Consider the following 14,260-nt stretch of genomic DNA (forward strand, 5'->3'; position numbering starts at 1 on the left):
GAGTAATTAAGACTTTTGATAAAAATAAATAAATGGATAATAAAGACAGAATAAAGACGAGAATATTTAAGGTTAAAGAAAGTGTTCAAGAAGCAAAGAATGGTAAATGTCATTTGTCTTAAATTTTTTTGTATTTTTTATATTATGCTTCGAATAATAGTTCTTTCAACCTCGACAACTTTTTTAGTTCAACCACATAAAATTTAAAAACCGCAAATTTTTGACATTTTAGCGAAGATTATGTACTTTAATTATTTACGCTATCATTTTATCGTCAAAAGACCGTGGTCATCCAATAATACAACTGAGGCATAGAGCATTTAAAAGGGGATGAAACAATATCACAATTCAAATTATTTATTCCCTTTATTACAAAACTTTGAGGTCTCATAAATTTCAAGGGTAAGCATGAAACAACTCTACCATATTAACTTGCTTTTGGGAGAACAACAAAAAATTGAGCACAAGTGTACAGAAAAAAGTTGAAGATTGAGATCAAAGCTTATAGGATGTTTGTGTAACAATAGCTTTTGTTCAAGCGGTCGATTTCGAAGCTTCGGATCTCGGTTTGATGGGTGATTGCAGATCTGAGTTGATTGGGAACAGATTGCATTGTCCATGTTGAGCCATCAACTGGTCCACAAGCACTAGACTTACCATAGCTTCAACCATTGGTACAGCTGCATAGTCATTAAACCAGACAAATTCAATTGTTTTATAGCCAGAATTCTCCATTTCTATCGGTATATATTAATGGTAATATGTTTTCTAGTGATATTTTAGGAACAAGTAACCGCACCAAGCCCACCACTAGCGAATATTGTTCTCTTTGGACTTTTCCTTTCGGCCTCCGTCAAGGTTTTTAAAATGCTGCCTGCTAAGGAGAGGTTTCCACACTCTTATAAAGAATGTTTCGTTCTCCTCCCCAACTGATGTGGGATCTCACAATCCACCCGCCCCCCAGAGTCGAGCATCCTCGCTGGTACTCGTTCCCCTCTCCAATCGATGTGGGATCTCACAATCCACCCATCTTCGAGGCCCAGCGTCCTCGTTGACACTCGTTCCTCCCTCCAATCGATATAGGATCTCACAATCCACCCCCCTTTAGGGTCTTGTCCTCTTTGGATTTTCCCTTTCGAGCTTCCCACAAAGTTTTTAAAACGTGTCTGCTAGGGAGAAGTTTCCACACTTTTATAAAGAATCTTTCGTTCTACTCCCCAACCGATATGGGATCTCTCAAGATACAAATACAAGAGATTACTAAAACAGACATCAGCAGTCAAATATAATTATAAGATAGTGGAGACTGCAAAATCTCAAGTTCATTTCTTTCATATCTTTAAAGAATAGCCACTTTTGCAAAAGAGGGCAAATAGATATTTAAAAATCATTGAAGTACCTCTTGGGACGACGCAGGGGTCATGACGACCACGGGCAATCAGCTCAACCTCTTCCTTCTCTCTGGTCACTGTATTCTGCTTTTTCTGCATAAAGCAATGGAAGGAGATTGAAACACCAAAAAAAATAGATAGGAACAAGGTAAACTGAAGCAGTGTAGGCTTCACTTATGATAGAGAAGTGCATCTTACCCCAATGGTAGCTGTTGGCTTGAAAGCTACCCTCATGCTTATGATTTCGCCGTTAGATATACCTCCCTGAACATCAATACAAGTCTTCAGTATCGAACAAAATCACAGAAGGAGGAAAAACGCACCGTGTTTGTTGATCAAATCTTAATCACTTCATATGGGCAAAACTAAATACCTGTATTCCACCAGATCGGTTGGTAACTGTTCTAATTCTTCCATTTTCATCTATATAGAATGGATCATTATGTTCGCTGCCAGTTAAAAAGGTGCCTGCAAAGATTTATAGTTTCAAACTTTTGAGTATTGAGTAAAAAGGAAGAACAGAACTACAGCAACTGCAAAGCGTGAACTAATTCTATAACCAATAGCTTAAATGTAATCAATACAATACTATGATGCTCCAACGAGCTCGAGTAGATATCAACCTGCAAACCCACTGCCGATCTCAAAGCCCTTTGATGCGGGTAAGGACAGTAGAGATTTAGCAAACTCAGCTTCAAGTTTGTCAAACACTGGTGAGCCAAGCCCCTGAAAGTGAGGTTTCTAGACATTCAGTATGATATTCGCAAGCCTACCGTGTCGTTAGAAAAGAGAGAGAGAGGGAGACGTACAGGTGGACAGTTCTTCACAACGCACGTGACAACACCACCAACCGATTCTCCCTTCACACGGACAGCATCAATGGCAGCAATCATTTTCTCAGCATATTCAGGATCTGGGCACCTGACTATGTTGCTGTCGATCTGTAGTCCATAGAAATAACTATTGGGTTCGTACTTATAAATCATAGACGATGTACAAGCGCATTAACTCTCTGCATATCTAGCTTACCTGCTCCATTGACAAAGTTTCATGATCAACCACGCCCTCTGGCAGGACAACCTTGTAGACTTGAGATACATAAGCATGTACCTAAAGACATGACAATAACAAATCGGGCATTCAGGAGATAAGCCACAGCTAGATTGAGAAATAGAAAGCCCAATCAAACTATGGATACACATTATGATATAGATATTGTGGATAATAACTCAGCACGAAACGAATGACAATAATGAAAAGGAACATAGATTTCACTCCTAAGTTGAAGTATGGACACACCTCAGTTCCTGCTAGGCGCTTCAGAATTATCTTACCGAGAGCTCCAGCGGCAACCCTTCCAATGGTTTCCCTGGCTGAAGATCTACCACCACCCTACAAAAGAAACATGAAGGGCATATATAATATTACTAAACATAATACCAGTATCAAAATGCTGTTGTTGTACAAAACAAAAGGAATTACCTCAACAGCTCGAATGCCATATTTCATGTCGTAAGTGGCATCAGCATGTGAAGGCCTATACGCTATTGACATTTCACTATAATCCTGAAATCAAATGACAAAGCTATTAGATCTACAATACTAACATAATCAGGAATAAAGCAAACATATGGCTAGGTTCTTCATGAACAATTACATGCAGAGATTATGCTAAATATAAATGAGAACCATGAATAAATAAAATCCATACACTATATTCATCATAAAACCATCATGTGCACTACACTTTACACTTGCATTGTGAGACTCTCAAACCAAAAGAACAAAAAATGTCACGAAGGGGGTGGATTGGGGTGTCCCACATCGATTGGAGAAGGGAACGAGCGCCAGCAAGAACGCTGGGCCTCGAAGGGGAGTGGATTGTGGGATCCCAAATTGATTGGGGAGGAGAACGAAACATTGTTTATAAGGGTGTAGAAATCTCTCCCTACCAGACACATTTTAAAAACCTTGAGGGGAAGCCCAAAGAGGACAATATCTACTAGCGGTGGGGGGCTTGGGTTGTCTCAAAAAAATGAAGGAAGACTGAAAATTTGTTGTTTTTACCATAAAAGATCAAATCTTCTAATGCACTAAATCATTCACAATGTGGGTGAAAAGAATGCACGGGCTGCAGATTCAATTTCAACCTACATGCGTTTATTTTGAATATGATCATTAGGATTATCGGTAAGTGGATCGGTATGGTCAATCAAGAAAAATAAAAGAGAAAAGAAACTTTCTTATTTAAAAATGTTATCAAAACAAACTAAGCAACTTACATGTCCTCTCTGATCGGTATTTGGTACAAAGATATGAATTGGTGTTCCAGTAGTTAGTCCTGGAATTGAAAAATCATTAATAATTCATTCAAAAAGGAACGATTGAGAGAATTAGAGCGTAGAAAATTCTCAGAAAAGCTATACCATTAGTGACTCCTGAAAGTATCCGACATGTATCAGTCTCCTTTCTTGGAGTGGTAATTCTACTCTGACCTGGTCTCCTGGATATTTACAGATAATCTACAAGTTAATGCTGATAAAAAGAAACTCTTAACTACATGAATTCATTGCATCCATTGACGAATGTTCGAGACGAAAATATCACGAGGTTCCTCGCAAGTACCTTCTGTCAAGTTCCACTTGCAAATCAGCTTCCGAAATCGGCAAGCGTGGAGGACATCCATCAATCACACACCCAACTCCTCCTCCATGAGATTCTCCATAGGTTGTAACACGAAAGTAATTTCCAAATGTACTTCCAGCAGCCTTTATCTCTGTGATTAACCCAACAAAATGTAAGAATTCCAGGCTGCAAGTCATTTCCTGAAGTTACAAAACCACATTTCCAAAATCCCCCCAATTCAAATCTCTTCAACTACCCGATCATAACATTCTTAAAAACTATTATACATCATATACACCACAAAAAGAACTTCAACACAGCTCCCAGATGAGCTTAATTCAAGCCCGAGATATAAGTATAACCAGATGCACAAAAACAACTCGGTAAAACCTAAATCAAGCAACCAAATCGTTCATTCAACAATTTCCTACAGTTTTCTTCTCTATACAGTAACAACTAAAATCAATTAGCAAACAAAATCCCCCTATCCATCCAAACATTCAACATACTGAAGAAAAACAGAAAAAGATAAAGCAAACTTACGGAGCTTCTTCGCGTTTCGAGTTCCGACTGAGATTTTAACAGCCGAAAAGGAGAGCTTCGAGAGATCTGAAGAACGAGAGCCGAATCCAGAGAAGCCATCGGTTCTGGAAGAACCAAGAAATGTTTTAGACGAAAGAGAGGCGGCCATGGAAGAAGAGGAGTAAGGGTTGACAAGAAGGTGGAAATTGAGATTTGAAATGAAGCAATTCTGTGGGCAATTTTGTTAAGATATAGAAAAATCAGTACCAACCCACCACTCCTTACCTACCCCACAATTCCCCACTGCTCTCTCTCTGCTTCTGTGTTTGGTGAGCCTTGTGGCGGGCGGTTGAAGAAGGCGGGCTCTGAATTTGGTTGGTGGCCTTTTGGTGGCATTCGACAAGTTTGACCGTTGAAACGACATGTCGTTTCTCTTGCCGTTCTATATTGGGCTTTGAACGTAATGGCTTTTTAGTTTTTAGGCCCAAGGTTCTTAAATGGGCTTTGAATTATCTCTTTGGGCCTATGTGTTGGGCCATGAAAACTATCAAATTGGGCTTCTTGTAATAAGGCCTAATGGGCCTCAAATGTGCTATATAGAGTGAGAAAATTTCAATTAACGTAAATATATTCACAATTAAATCAATTTAAATTTATTAATATTAAAGTTATTTGTAACTTTTGAAAATTATTTCTTCACAGCAAGCAATTTTGTTGTCAAATCATACACGTCATCAAATATTACAATAAATTTTATTTTATACATAATTAATTAAAAATAATAATACTACTATTCTATATCCCATCATTATCGTAGAATTAATATTTAACTAAAAAGATAAAATAAAATAAAAGGTAAAGGTTCACGTCTATAACCTTGAATTATGCTTTCCATTATTTTAATTTATTCGACCTATCTATCTCACGAACACGTAATTTTTATTAAATAATATACATGAATAAACCGATATCTCTTATAGTTAATAAATATTTTTTTAAAAAATGATAATTATTACTTATATGAATAAGGTGTACGTTCTTTTTCACTGACTCAATTGTAGAAATTTACAAATTTAATTTGTTTTGTTTAGAGTAATTTTATGTTGAGTGACGTGTTAAAACTTTTTTTATTAAACATGTGAATGAGGACAAAACATGTTGAAATAACTCGTGTTGGTCTGTGGGGATAGTCTTAACTCTTAGAAACACTTCGAGACAAGACAAGTCCTGTTGCAAGAGAATGTCTGTGAGATCTCACATTGGTTGAAAAGAGGAACAAAACATTCCTTACAAGGGCGTGAAAATATCTTCCTAATAAACGCGTTTTAAAACTTTGAGGGAAAGCCTAAATAGGATGTTATCCACTAATGGTGGGATTTAGTTGTTACAAATGGTATAGAGACAGACACCGAGCGGTGTGCTAGTAAGGATGTTGAGCCACAAGGGGGTGGATTGTAACGAAGCATCCCTTACAAGGCTGTGGAAACCTCTTCCTAGTAGACTTATTTTAAAACCTTGAGAGGAAGTCCGGAAGGGAAAGTTTAAAAAGGATACTCGACTCCTTTCTGTGGAGCCCTCGAACAAAGTACACCTTTTGTTTGACACTATAGTCACTTTTGACTAAACCTTCGAGGCTCACAATTCTTTGTTCGATATCTGAGGATTCTATTGACATTAGTAAGTTTAGAACATGACTTTGATACCATGTTAGGAATCATGACTCTCCACACTAGTATGATATTGTCCATAAGATCTCATAGCTTTGCATTGGACTCCACCAAAAGGTCTCATAACGACAGTATTTCTCACTTATAAACCTATGATCTTCACCAAATTAACTAATTTGGACTGAGACTCCCAATAAATCTCGAGATATATATATATATATATATATATATATATATATAGTTAATTTGGACTGAGACTCCCAATAAATCTCGATATATATATATATATAGATAGATAGAGAGAGAGAGAGATTTGATGAAATTTAGGGTTAGGGAAAAATGAGAGAGAGAGAGAGAGAGGCATGCGAGAAATTATGAAAAATATGATTGATGTGAAAAAAAAGGGGAAAGAAAGACGTGTGCCAAATAATGTCGGGTTTTTTTAGGTTAAATGTTGTCTCAAATAATGTCGCATGCGGTGTATATGCAGCTTTTATTTCTCTCTCCCTTTTTGGATTTTTTTATATAATTATTTTTCTTCAATTTTTACCTCCCCATTTTTATTTTTTTATTTTTTTTACCATTCCCGTTAATATTTGATTCATAATGCCAAACTTGTAAATTCACTTGTCTTGGTCATAATTAGCATGATGTTAAAGAAAATCTTGTGAGAGATTATCCAACGTGGCAACTTAGGGTTCACGAAAACGTTCTCCACCGAGAATCTCGAACTGTAACTCCATATACACATTATCCATTTCGAGAATTTTACCCACACAGTTGACTTCAGTCGGAGGGGAAAACGAAACATTTCTTATAAGGGTGTAAAAGTCAAAGCAGACAATCTCTGCTACTAGTTGACTTGGGTTGTTACACACAGTATGCAAGAATCATTCTCTCTGCTCCCTCCTTCATTATCCTATTGAAACGGGAATTTTTCATCTTATGTAGGGCTTCAGTCTCCCAAGTTAAATGGATATCTTTAACGGAAATCACGACTTGATTTTTTTTTTTTTTTTTTTTTTTGTTGGGGTTAATTAATGAATATAGGCACAAAAAATTGAGGGGTTTAAAAGGTGATGAAATTATATAATTGCATATGATTGATGTGAAAAAAAGAAGATTGACATGAGTCAAATTATGTCGCATGCAGCTTTAATTTTGGGTTCAAAATAAAAGAGGAAATCATTTTATTTCATTTCAATTTTAATTTTAATTTCAAGTCCTTTTTTGGGGGAGGAGATTTGAAAGCTATACTTTTGGATTTATGCCATATGAATGATTGGAACAAACCCATTCTTTCTCCACAATATCATATATATATATATTTTGGTTAAAGTTAAGATTGTTCGTTAGGGTCGTGAAAGTCAAGAGATTAAAAATTCGAGATCGCTCATCAGGGTTGTATAAGTCAAGATATTAAAAGGTCGAGGTCACTCAATAGGGTTGTGTAAGTCAAGAGATTAAAAACTCGAGATCGCTCGTTAGGGTTGTGCAAGTTAAGAATTGCTTTTTTCTTATGTGTGCTCGGTTAATTATAATAAACACAAGTTTCTGCAACAATCTAGGTTCTAGGATTCAATCAAAACTCGTGAGTTCTTATAAATTTATTCAATCATCAATTTCGTGCGGACAATATAAGCCATTAACGAAATTAGTTATTATTGAGAATTATTATAATTTATTAATATATCACAAATATTATATTAAAGTTTAAAATCAAACAAATTTTATATATCTGCCTCAGAGGTCGATTAATCGTCTTTCAAAAGTCAACGACTTTGTTTGAGTGCTGTCAATTTCATAAAACGGAACGTGTCGTAATAACTTTGATGTAATTATTGACAAAAATAGTATAAATATTAAGACAATAATTAATAAATACAATTAAAAAAATATAGAAAAGAAAAGAAAAAGAGAAATATTGGATTATTAAAGATAAAAAGAAAGATTTATAATTTGATTCTTTCATCTCTTTAACTAAAGTGTCCTTCTTTTGACCTGCACGTGGCCTTTGAAACCCTAACATTATTCCCTTCCTTCCATTTTCCAACCAATCACAGCCCGACACCTCAGCTTGTGGTCCCCACCTCTTCTTTTTTTAACCACATTCTCCCCTTAATTACCCTAATTAATCTTAATTATCCTTTTCCTTCCCGATTAGATTAGGGTTTACCTTATACTAATCTCGTCGAGAATAATCACTTAATCCCTACCTATAACTCGAACATTGTCTACACAAATTAGAAAATCAAGAGCTCAAGAACATGCTAAGTTTTTAAACAGCAGTTAAGTTCTAAACGAGAACAATCACTTCATTCCTACCTATATCCCAGAAATTTTTTCCGAGAGCTTGAGAACATGTAACTTTTTAAACAGTAGTTAAGTTCAAAACGAGAACAATCACTTCATTCCTACCTATATCTCGAACACTGTATATACAAATCAGCAAAGCGAGAGCTCGAAAACGCGCTAACAATTACGGAAAACGAACAAAAAAAAAAAAGGATTTATTGAGATAAATGTTTGATTATTACACTACATGTAGTAGAATATAGCTAGCCATTAGGCTAAGATGCTATCCAAATAACCCTAGCTATGAGAGAATCCTCAAGCTCTTTCCACTTAGATTCTTTCCCATTCAAATATATATATATATATTTGGATCCTCTGTGGCCCGATCTATCTTACTCTCTTCATATTGAACAACCCATCACCACACGATCAGATTTCATCCCATCAGATCTTCGGTCGTTTGCTATTATACATTTGTATACATGAGATCTAAATATATTTCACAATGTTTAATTTTCATTCATTAAAACTATATAATAAGTATATATAATAAGCTATAAATTCAAGGACATCATGATGAAAGAAGTACATTGCAAATTATAAGGTAGAATGAAAGATTACATATAATTTTATAATATGGTTTTGGGTTATGGAAATGAAAGATATGAATCGATCCATGTGATAACCATGCAAATAAATGAAGATTTTATATCAATATACATAACCTGGTTAATGCTAAGAACAAATCCCGAACATGGATACATTTTAAACCGTTGCCAAACAGTGATTTCCAAACAAGAACCCTAAATTTAAGGGAAATGATGAAAACCCTAAAATAAAAGACGTATTGTGTCTGTGAATCTGTGATATCCCCTCTGCAAAAAAAACATCACATCACAAGGGACAAAAAAAAAAACCCTAAATTTCAAGAAGAAGAAGAAGAAAAATACCTCTTCAATGCCAATCTTTGAAATTAGGGTTTTTCGGGTAGCTGCAATAAGAAAAGGGCACGAGCATTGAAAAGGGTTAGTTCGAGAATTACCAATTTAGAGCATAGTTGAGCTGAATAAGACATAGATGGATTAAAAACAAAAGACGGGGTAAGTTGTGATGTTAAAGATAAAAGATTTGAATCCCGATCTACACAGAATATGCTTGGCTCCTCATACGCCATTTACGGAGGTATTTGAAATTAGGGTTTTTCGGGTAGCTGCAATAAGAAAAGGGCACGAGTATTGAAAAGGGTTAGTTCGAGAATTACCAATTTAGAGCATAGTTGAGCTGAATAAGACAAAGATGGATTAAAAAACAAAAGAAGGGGTAAGTTGTGATGTTAAAGAAAAAAGATTTGAATCCCGATCTACACGGAATATGCTTGGCTCCTCATACGCCATCTACGGAGGTCATCGGGTAAGACGGTGAGCGCTCTACAAATGGCATACAGGGAGCCAGGCAGATTTGATATATGAAAGCATATATCAGGAAGGAATGGAGAGGGTGAATGAATGGGAAGAAGGGAGGAAAAGGATGGGATATATAAGGAGATTGAAAAGGAAATTTGGAAATAAAAGGGAAAAGTGGGGGTGAAAATGGTAAATATGGGAAAGTTGGAGGGGTGAATTGCAATAAAAAAGAAGAAAGCATGGGGTGTGGGAATTTTGCAGTAAGGCACCTGCTGGTTTTGCCGTGTTAATATAAAGAACAAAAAATGGTTTAGAGGGTAAGCACTCAATTCCCCAAGCTATGGCTTATGGTGTTTGAAATCTCCTTTTCTGCCTCATAAAGCAAACCTTACTTTTCTATTCTGAAACTCATTTTGTCTCCAAGTGTTTGGAAACATATGGATTCCTCCCCTTCCTTCCTTTTTTTTTTTTTTTTTAATTTTAAATAATAATAATAAAGAAAAACATATTATATATATATATATATATATATATATATACACGCGTGCGAGCGTTGGATGATGAAAGTCCCACATCGGCTAATTTAGGGAATGATCGTGGGTTTATAAACAAAGAATACTTCCTCCATTGGTACGAGGTCTTTTGGAGAAGCCCAAAGCAAAGCTATGAGAGATTATGCTCAAAATGAACAATATCATACCATTGTGAAGAGTCGTGTTTGTCTAACATGGTATTAAGACTCCAAATGAGTTGAGCCTCGATTAAGGGAGACGTATTTTGTTCGAAGGGAGGTGTTGGATGATGAACGTTCCACATTGGCTTATAAACAAAGAGTACTCTCTCCACTGGTATGAGGTCTTTTGGAGAAGCCCAAAACAAAGCCACGAGAGATTATGCTCAAAGTGGACAATATCATACCATTCTAGAGAGTTGTGTTCGTCTAACATGGTATCGAGCCTCGATTAAGGGGAGGCATACTTTGTTCGAGAGGAGGTTTTGGATGATGAAAGTCCCACATCGGTTAATTTAGGGAATGATCATGGGAGAAATTATGCTCAAAGTGAACAATATCATATCATTCTGGAAAGTCGTGTTCGTCTAACATGGTATCGAGCCTCGATTAAGGGGAGGCGTACTTTGTTCGAGAGGAGGTGTTGGATTTATTTGTGGGTTTGGAAATGGCCACTTCGTGCCTTTTGAATTGTTTTAGGACAAAAAGGTCATTTGACTATAAAGGAAAGGGAGGGAAAATATTGGTATTGGTCCCTAACACTCATCATTTACTTTAAATTCCTTTATCCTCATGTTCATCTAATTTGTCCAATTTACCTCTCCATCCCTCTCATTATTATTATTATTATTATTATTATTATTTTCCGTTTTTGACTTTTTTTTGTTTCTTTAATTATAAATTTTTTTAGTTTGAAAAAAGGTATCCCACAATATTCCTTATAAAGATTTAGAAACGTGTCCCTAATAGATTGGTTTTGTGAGATAATGAAGCATTTCTTATGAGGGTGTGGAAATCTGTCCCTAGTAAAGGCGTTTTGTGAAATCCCACATTGGCTGGTAAAGGAGAATGAAGTATTTCTTATATGGGTGTGGGAACATCTCTCTAATATAGGCGTTTTAAAATCATGAAACTGACGGTGATACGGAACGGGCCAAAGTGAACAATATCTGCTAGTGATGATCTCAGACTGTTACATGGCCTCTTGATCAATGATAGGTTAATCAGTTGAGGTAGGGTAAACTGGGAGATTCGAACTTCGGATCGATATATGTGTTAATCAGCTCACATATGTCAACCAAAAATTATGTCATTTAATTTAAAATTTTTGGTATAGTTTTCATTGAAAAAATAATTAGTGCATGAGTGAATAAAGTCAACTATCTATTAAATCACATGTTTCTCAATTATAACAATGTTTTTAAAATCAATAATTTGTTTCTTATAATTTTAAGGATAAATACAATGTTTTAACCTTTCATTTTTTAAATTAATAAAAAATTAGAATTAAAAAAAAAAAAACTCGTAAGTTCAAGCCTACCACTCCCCGATATTATTATTTTTTGGCTTGTTTAAGGTTTTAAAATGTTTGGTTTGGCTTGTTTAAGGTTTTAAAATGTTTGGTTCTCATCTCGAACCAATGTGATATCTTACCATCCACCCCTTGAGCTTAGTATTTGGCTCAGATACCATTTGTAACAACTCAAACCCATCGCTGATATTGTCCTATTTGATTTCTTCCAACATCCACCAGCAGTCACCGGACGGTGCGAGACACTGGGCGTAGTAGGGCTAGTTCCTCTCCATAGTAGACACGTTTTAAAACTTTGAGGAAAAGCCCTTGAAAAGAAAACACAATATAAATAGCACAAAAAACAAGAAGACACAGACGAACGACACAACCCACAACCAGCAAGTAACGCTCCTATTATCACAACACAAACACCGTTTTTAACGAGAGTAAGACCGATAGAGTCGAGTCGGGTCGGGTCGGGTCGTGGAGTGTTGTAAAAGAAAAGAAAAGTGTGGGGGGGAATCCTGGTGTCAGATAATTTAATGATATTGGGGTTCATCTGAAGCTGCCCTTTACTTGGTATTGTGCCAAAGTGATCAAATTTTTTGTCCCCCTTGTGTTTGTTGTTTGTACCCAAAATGTGTGCTCAAGGTTAGATTCTACTCCAACCTCCCCATTCTTTTTAACTCTCTTTCACTTTTCCCAAATATCCACACTCCTTATCTCTCCTTTTCATGCCAACCAACATTAAATATTCCCCACATTCCTTTCTTTTATTCTTTTCCCATCAATTTTTGCACAAAACCCAAATGCCCTTTCTTAATAAAATACTCCCGAACCACCTGTAATTCATGTTTTCGTGTCGTTATGAGTTATAGCTCTACTCTTAGTGTTCGGGCCAAAACTTAAATGGGGTTTGTGAATAAAATAACTAGGGAACTCCCCCGCTCGAGAACGAGCTACAAATTTTCATGTTTTAGTGTTGTTTTGAGTTATAACTTTATTGTTAGTGGTATGTATGTTTCTTGTTTTGTCCTAATTTAAATGGAACCTAAATGGGGTTTGTGAATAAAATAACCAGGAAACTCCCCTGCTCGAGAACGAGCTGCAAATTTCATGTTTTCGTGTCGTTATGAGTTATAACTCTAGTGTTAGTGTTATGTATATTTCTGGTTTTGTCCTAATTCAAACAAAACCTAAATGGGGTTTGTGAATAAAATAAACAAGAAACTCCCCCGCTCGAGAACGAGCTGCAAATTTTCATGTTTTAGTGTCGTTATGAGTTATAACTCTAGTGTTGATGTTATGTATATTTCAAGTTTTGTCCTAATTCAAACAGAACCTAAATGGGGTTTGTGAATAAAATAACCAGGAAACTCCGCCGTTCGAGAACTAGTTGCAAATTTTGATGTTTTGGTGTTGTTATGAGTTGTAACTGTAGTGTTGGTGTTAACGAGAAGTGACTAGGTATCTATATATATTTGTAAGTGAGTTTATTCTCTTGTCTTTAAGGTTCGTGTCTATTTAGTACTTGGATTATTTTTATTTCCGGTTTTGCCCTCCTTCAAACAAAACCCGCTCATAAACGAGTCGTAGGTTTTGATATAAAATTAATTTACTAATTTAAAAGAAAAAAAAAAGAAAAAAAAAATTGAGAAGGATTTGAAAAACCCTAGAGGAGAGGAGAGGAACAGAAAAGGTGGAGCAGAGGAAAGGGTACCTTATTATTCTCTTTTTCTTTCACATTTTATTAAAGAACGTGAAACTCCAGCTTTCCCCTTGTGCATGCAACCCTAGCATCATTACCCTCACTACTTCCACTCCTTTTTTTATTTTATTTTAATAAATTATTTTATTTTATTTTTATAGTAATATATATATATATATATATATATATATATATATATATATGAAACTTCTACCTATTTTCTACCTATTTAATTTAGTCAATTTTCATCATTCAATGGGCCCGTTTATTTGGGCTTTCTTGTCCAGGTTTATGGGCCTTTAGCCCAATGGACGGTAATGATCTATTGGGCTCACACCACCACTTGCTTGTTAATCAGATTGGGCCGAAGTCCACCATTGTGTCTTACAGGCTTGCAATGACTAGCCCAATTAGAGATTGATGATAAAATCCTAATGGAATTTTTATGGGCAGCTGCCCTGTGTAACTATTAGTTATGATTTTAGCTGAGCATTCGAGGCAGAAGGGTGTGTGGAGATTATTTCAAGAGCCCGGTTTAAATGATAGAGAGACTTAAACAAATAGGTGCTGAGTTTACGAGGTGAAGGAGAGGCTCGAGCACAAATAGGTAAGGGCGAACTAGTGG

The 14,260-nt window shown here is 35.8% G+C and overlaps 1 protein-coding gene and 1 long non-coding RNA gene across 2 annotated transcripts; both read right to left on the bottom strand.

Moving 5' to 3' along the window:
• Nucleotides 1–331: 331 nt before the first annotated feature.
• LOC111803568 (chorismate synthase, chloroplastic) lies at nucleotides 332–4,886 on the bottom strand. The gene is made up of 13 exons (XM_023688043.2): nucleotides 4,560–4,886; nucleotides 4,017–4,167; nucleotides 3,818–3,894; nucleotides 3,674–3,732; nucleotides 2,874–2,957; nucleotides 2,691–2,783; nucleotides 2,421–2,501; nucleotides 2,201–2,332; nucleotides 2,015–2,117; nucleotides 1,765–1,859; nucleotides 1,590–1,655; nucleotides 1,400–1,484; nucleotides 332–680 (listed from the first exon to the last, which is right to left on the bottom strand). Exons 1-13 carry the CDS (start codon nucleotides 4,705–4,707, stop codon nucleotides 535–537), a joined length of 1,320 nt encoding a protein of 439 aa, XP_023543811.1. The 5' UTR covers nucleotides 4,708–4,886; the 3' UTR covers nucleotides 332–534.
• A 3,815-nt stretch (nucleotides 4,887–8,701) lies between these two features.
• Nucleotides 8,702–10,232, bottom strand: LOC111790724 (uncharacterized). The gene is made up of 2 exons (XR_015420611.1): nucleotides 9,762–10,232; nucleotides 8,702–9,710 (listed from the first exon to the last, which is right to left on the bottom strand). It is a non-coding gene; the product is annotated as an uncharacterized LOC111790724 (long non-coding RNA).
• Nucleotides 10,233–14,260: the final 4,028 nt, after the last annotated feature.

This window comes from Cucurbita pepo, chromosome 1, assembly GCF_057944985.1.
Source record: "Cucurbita pepo subsp. pepo isolate OVF chromosome 1, ASM5794498v1, whole genome shotgun sequence".
Taxonomy (NCBI): domain Eukaryota; kingdom Viridiplantae; phylum Streptophyta; class Magnoliopsida; order Cucurbitales; family Cucurbitaceae; genus Cucurbita; species Cucurbita pepo.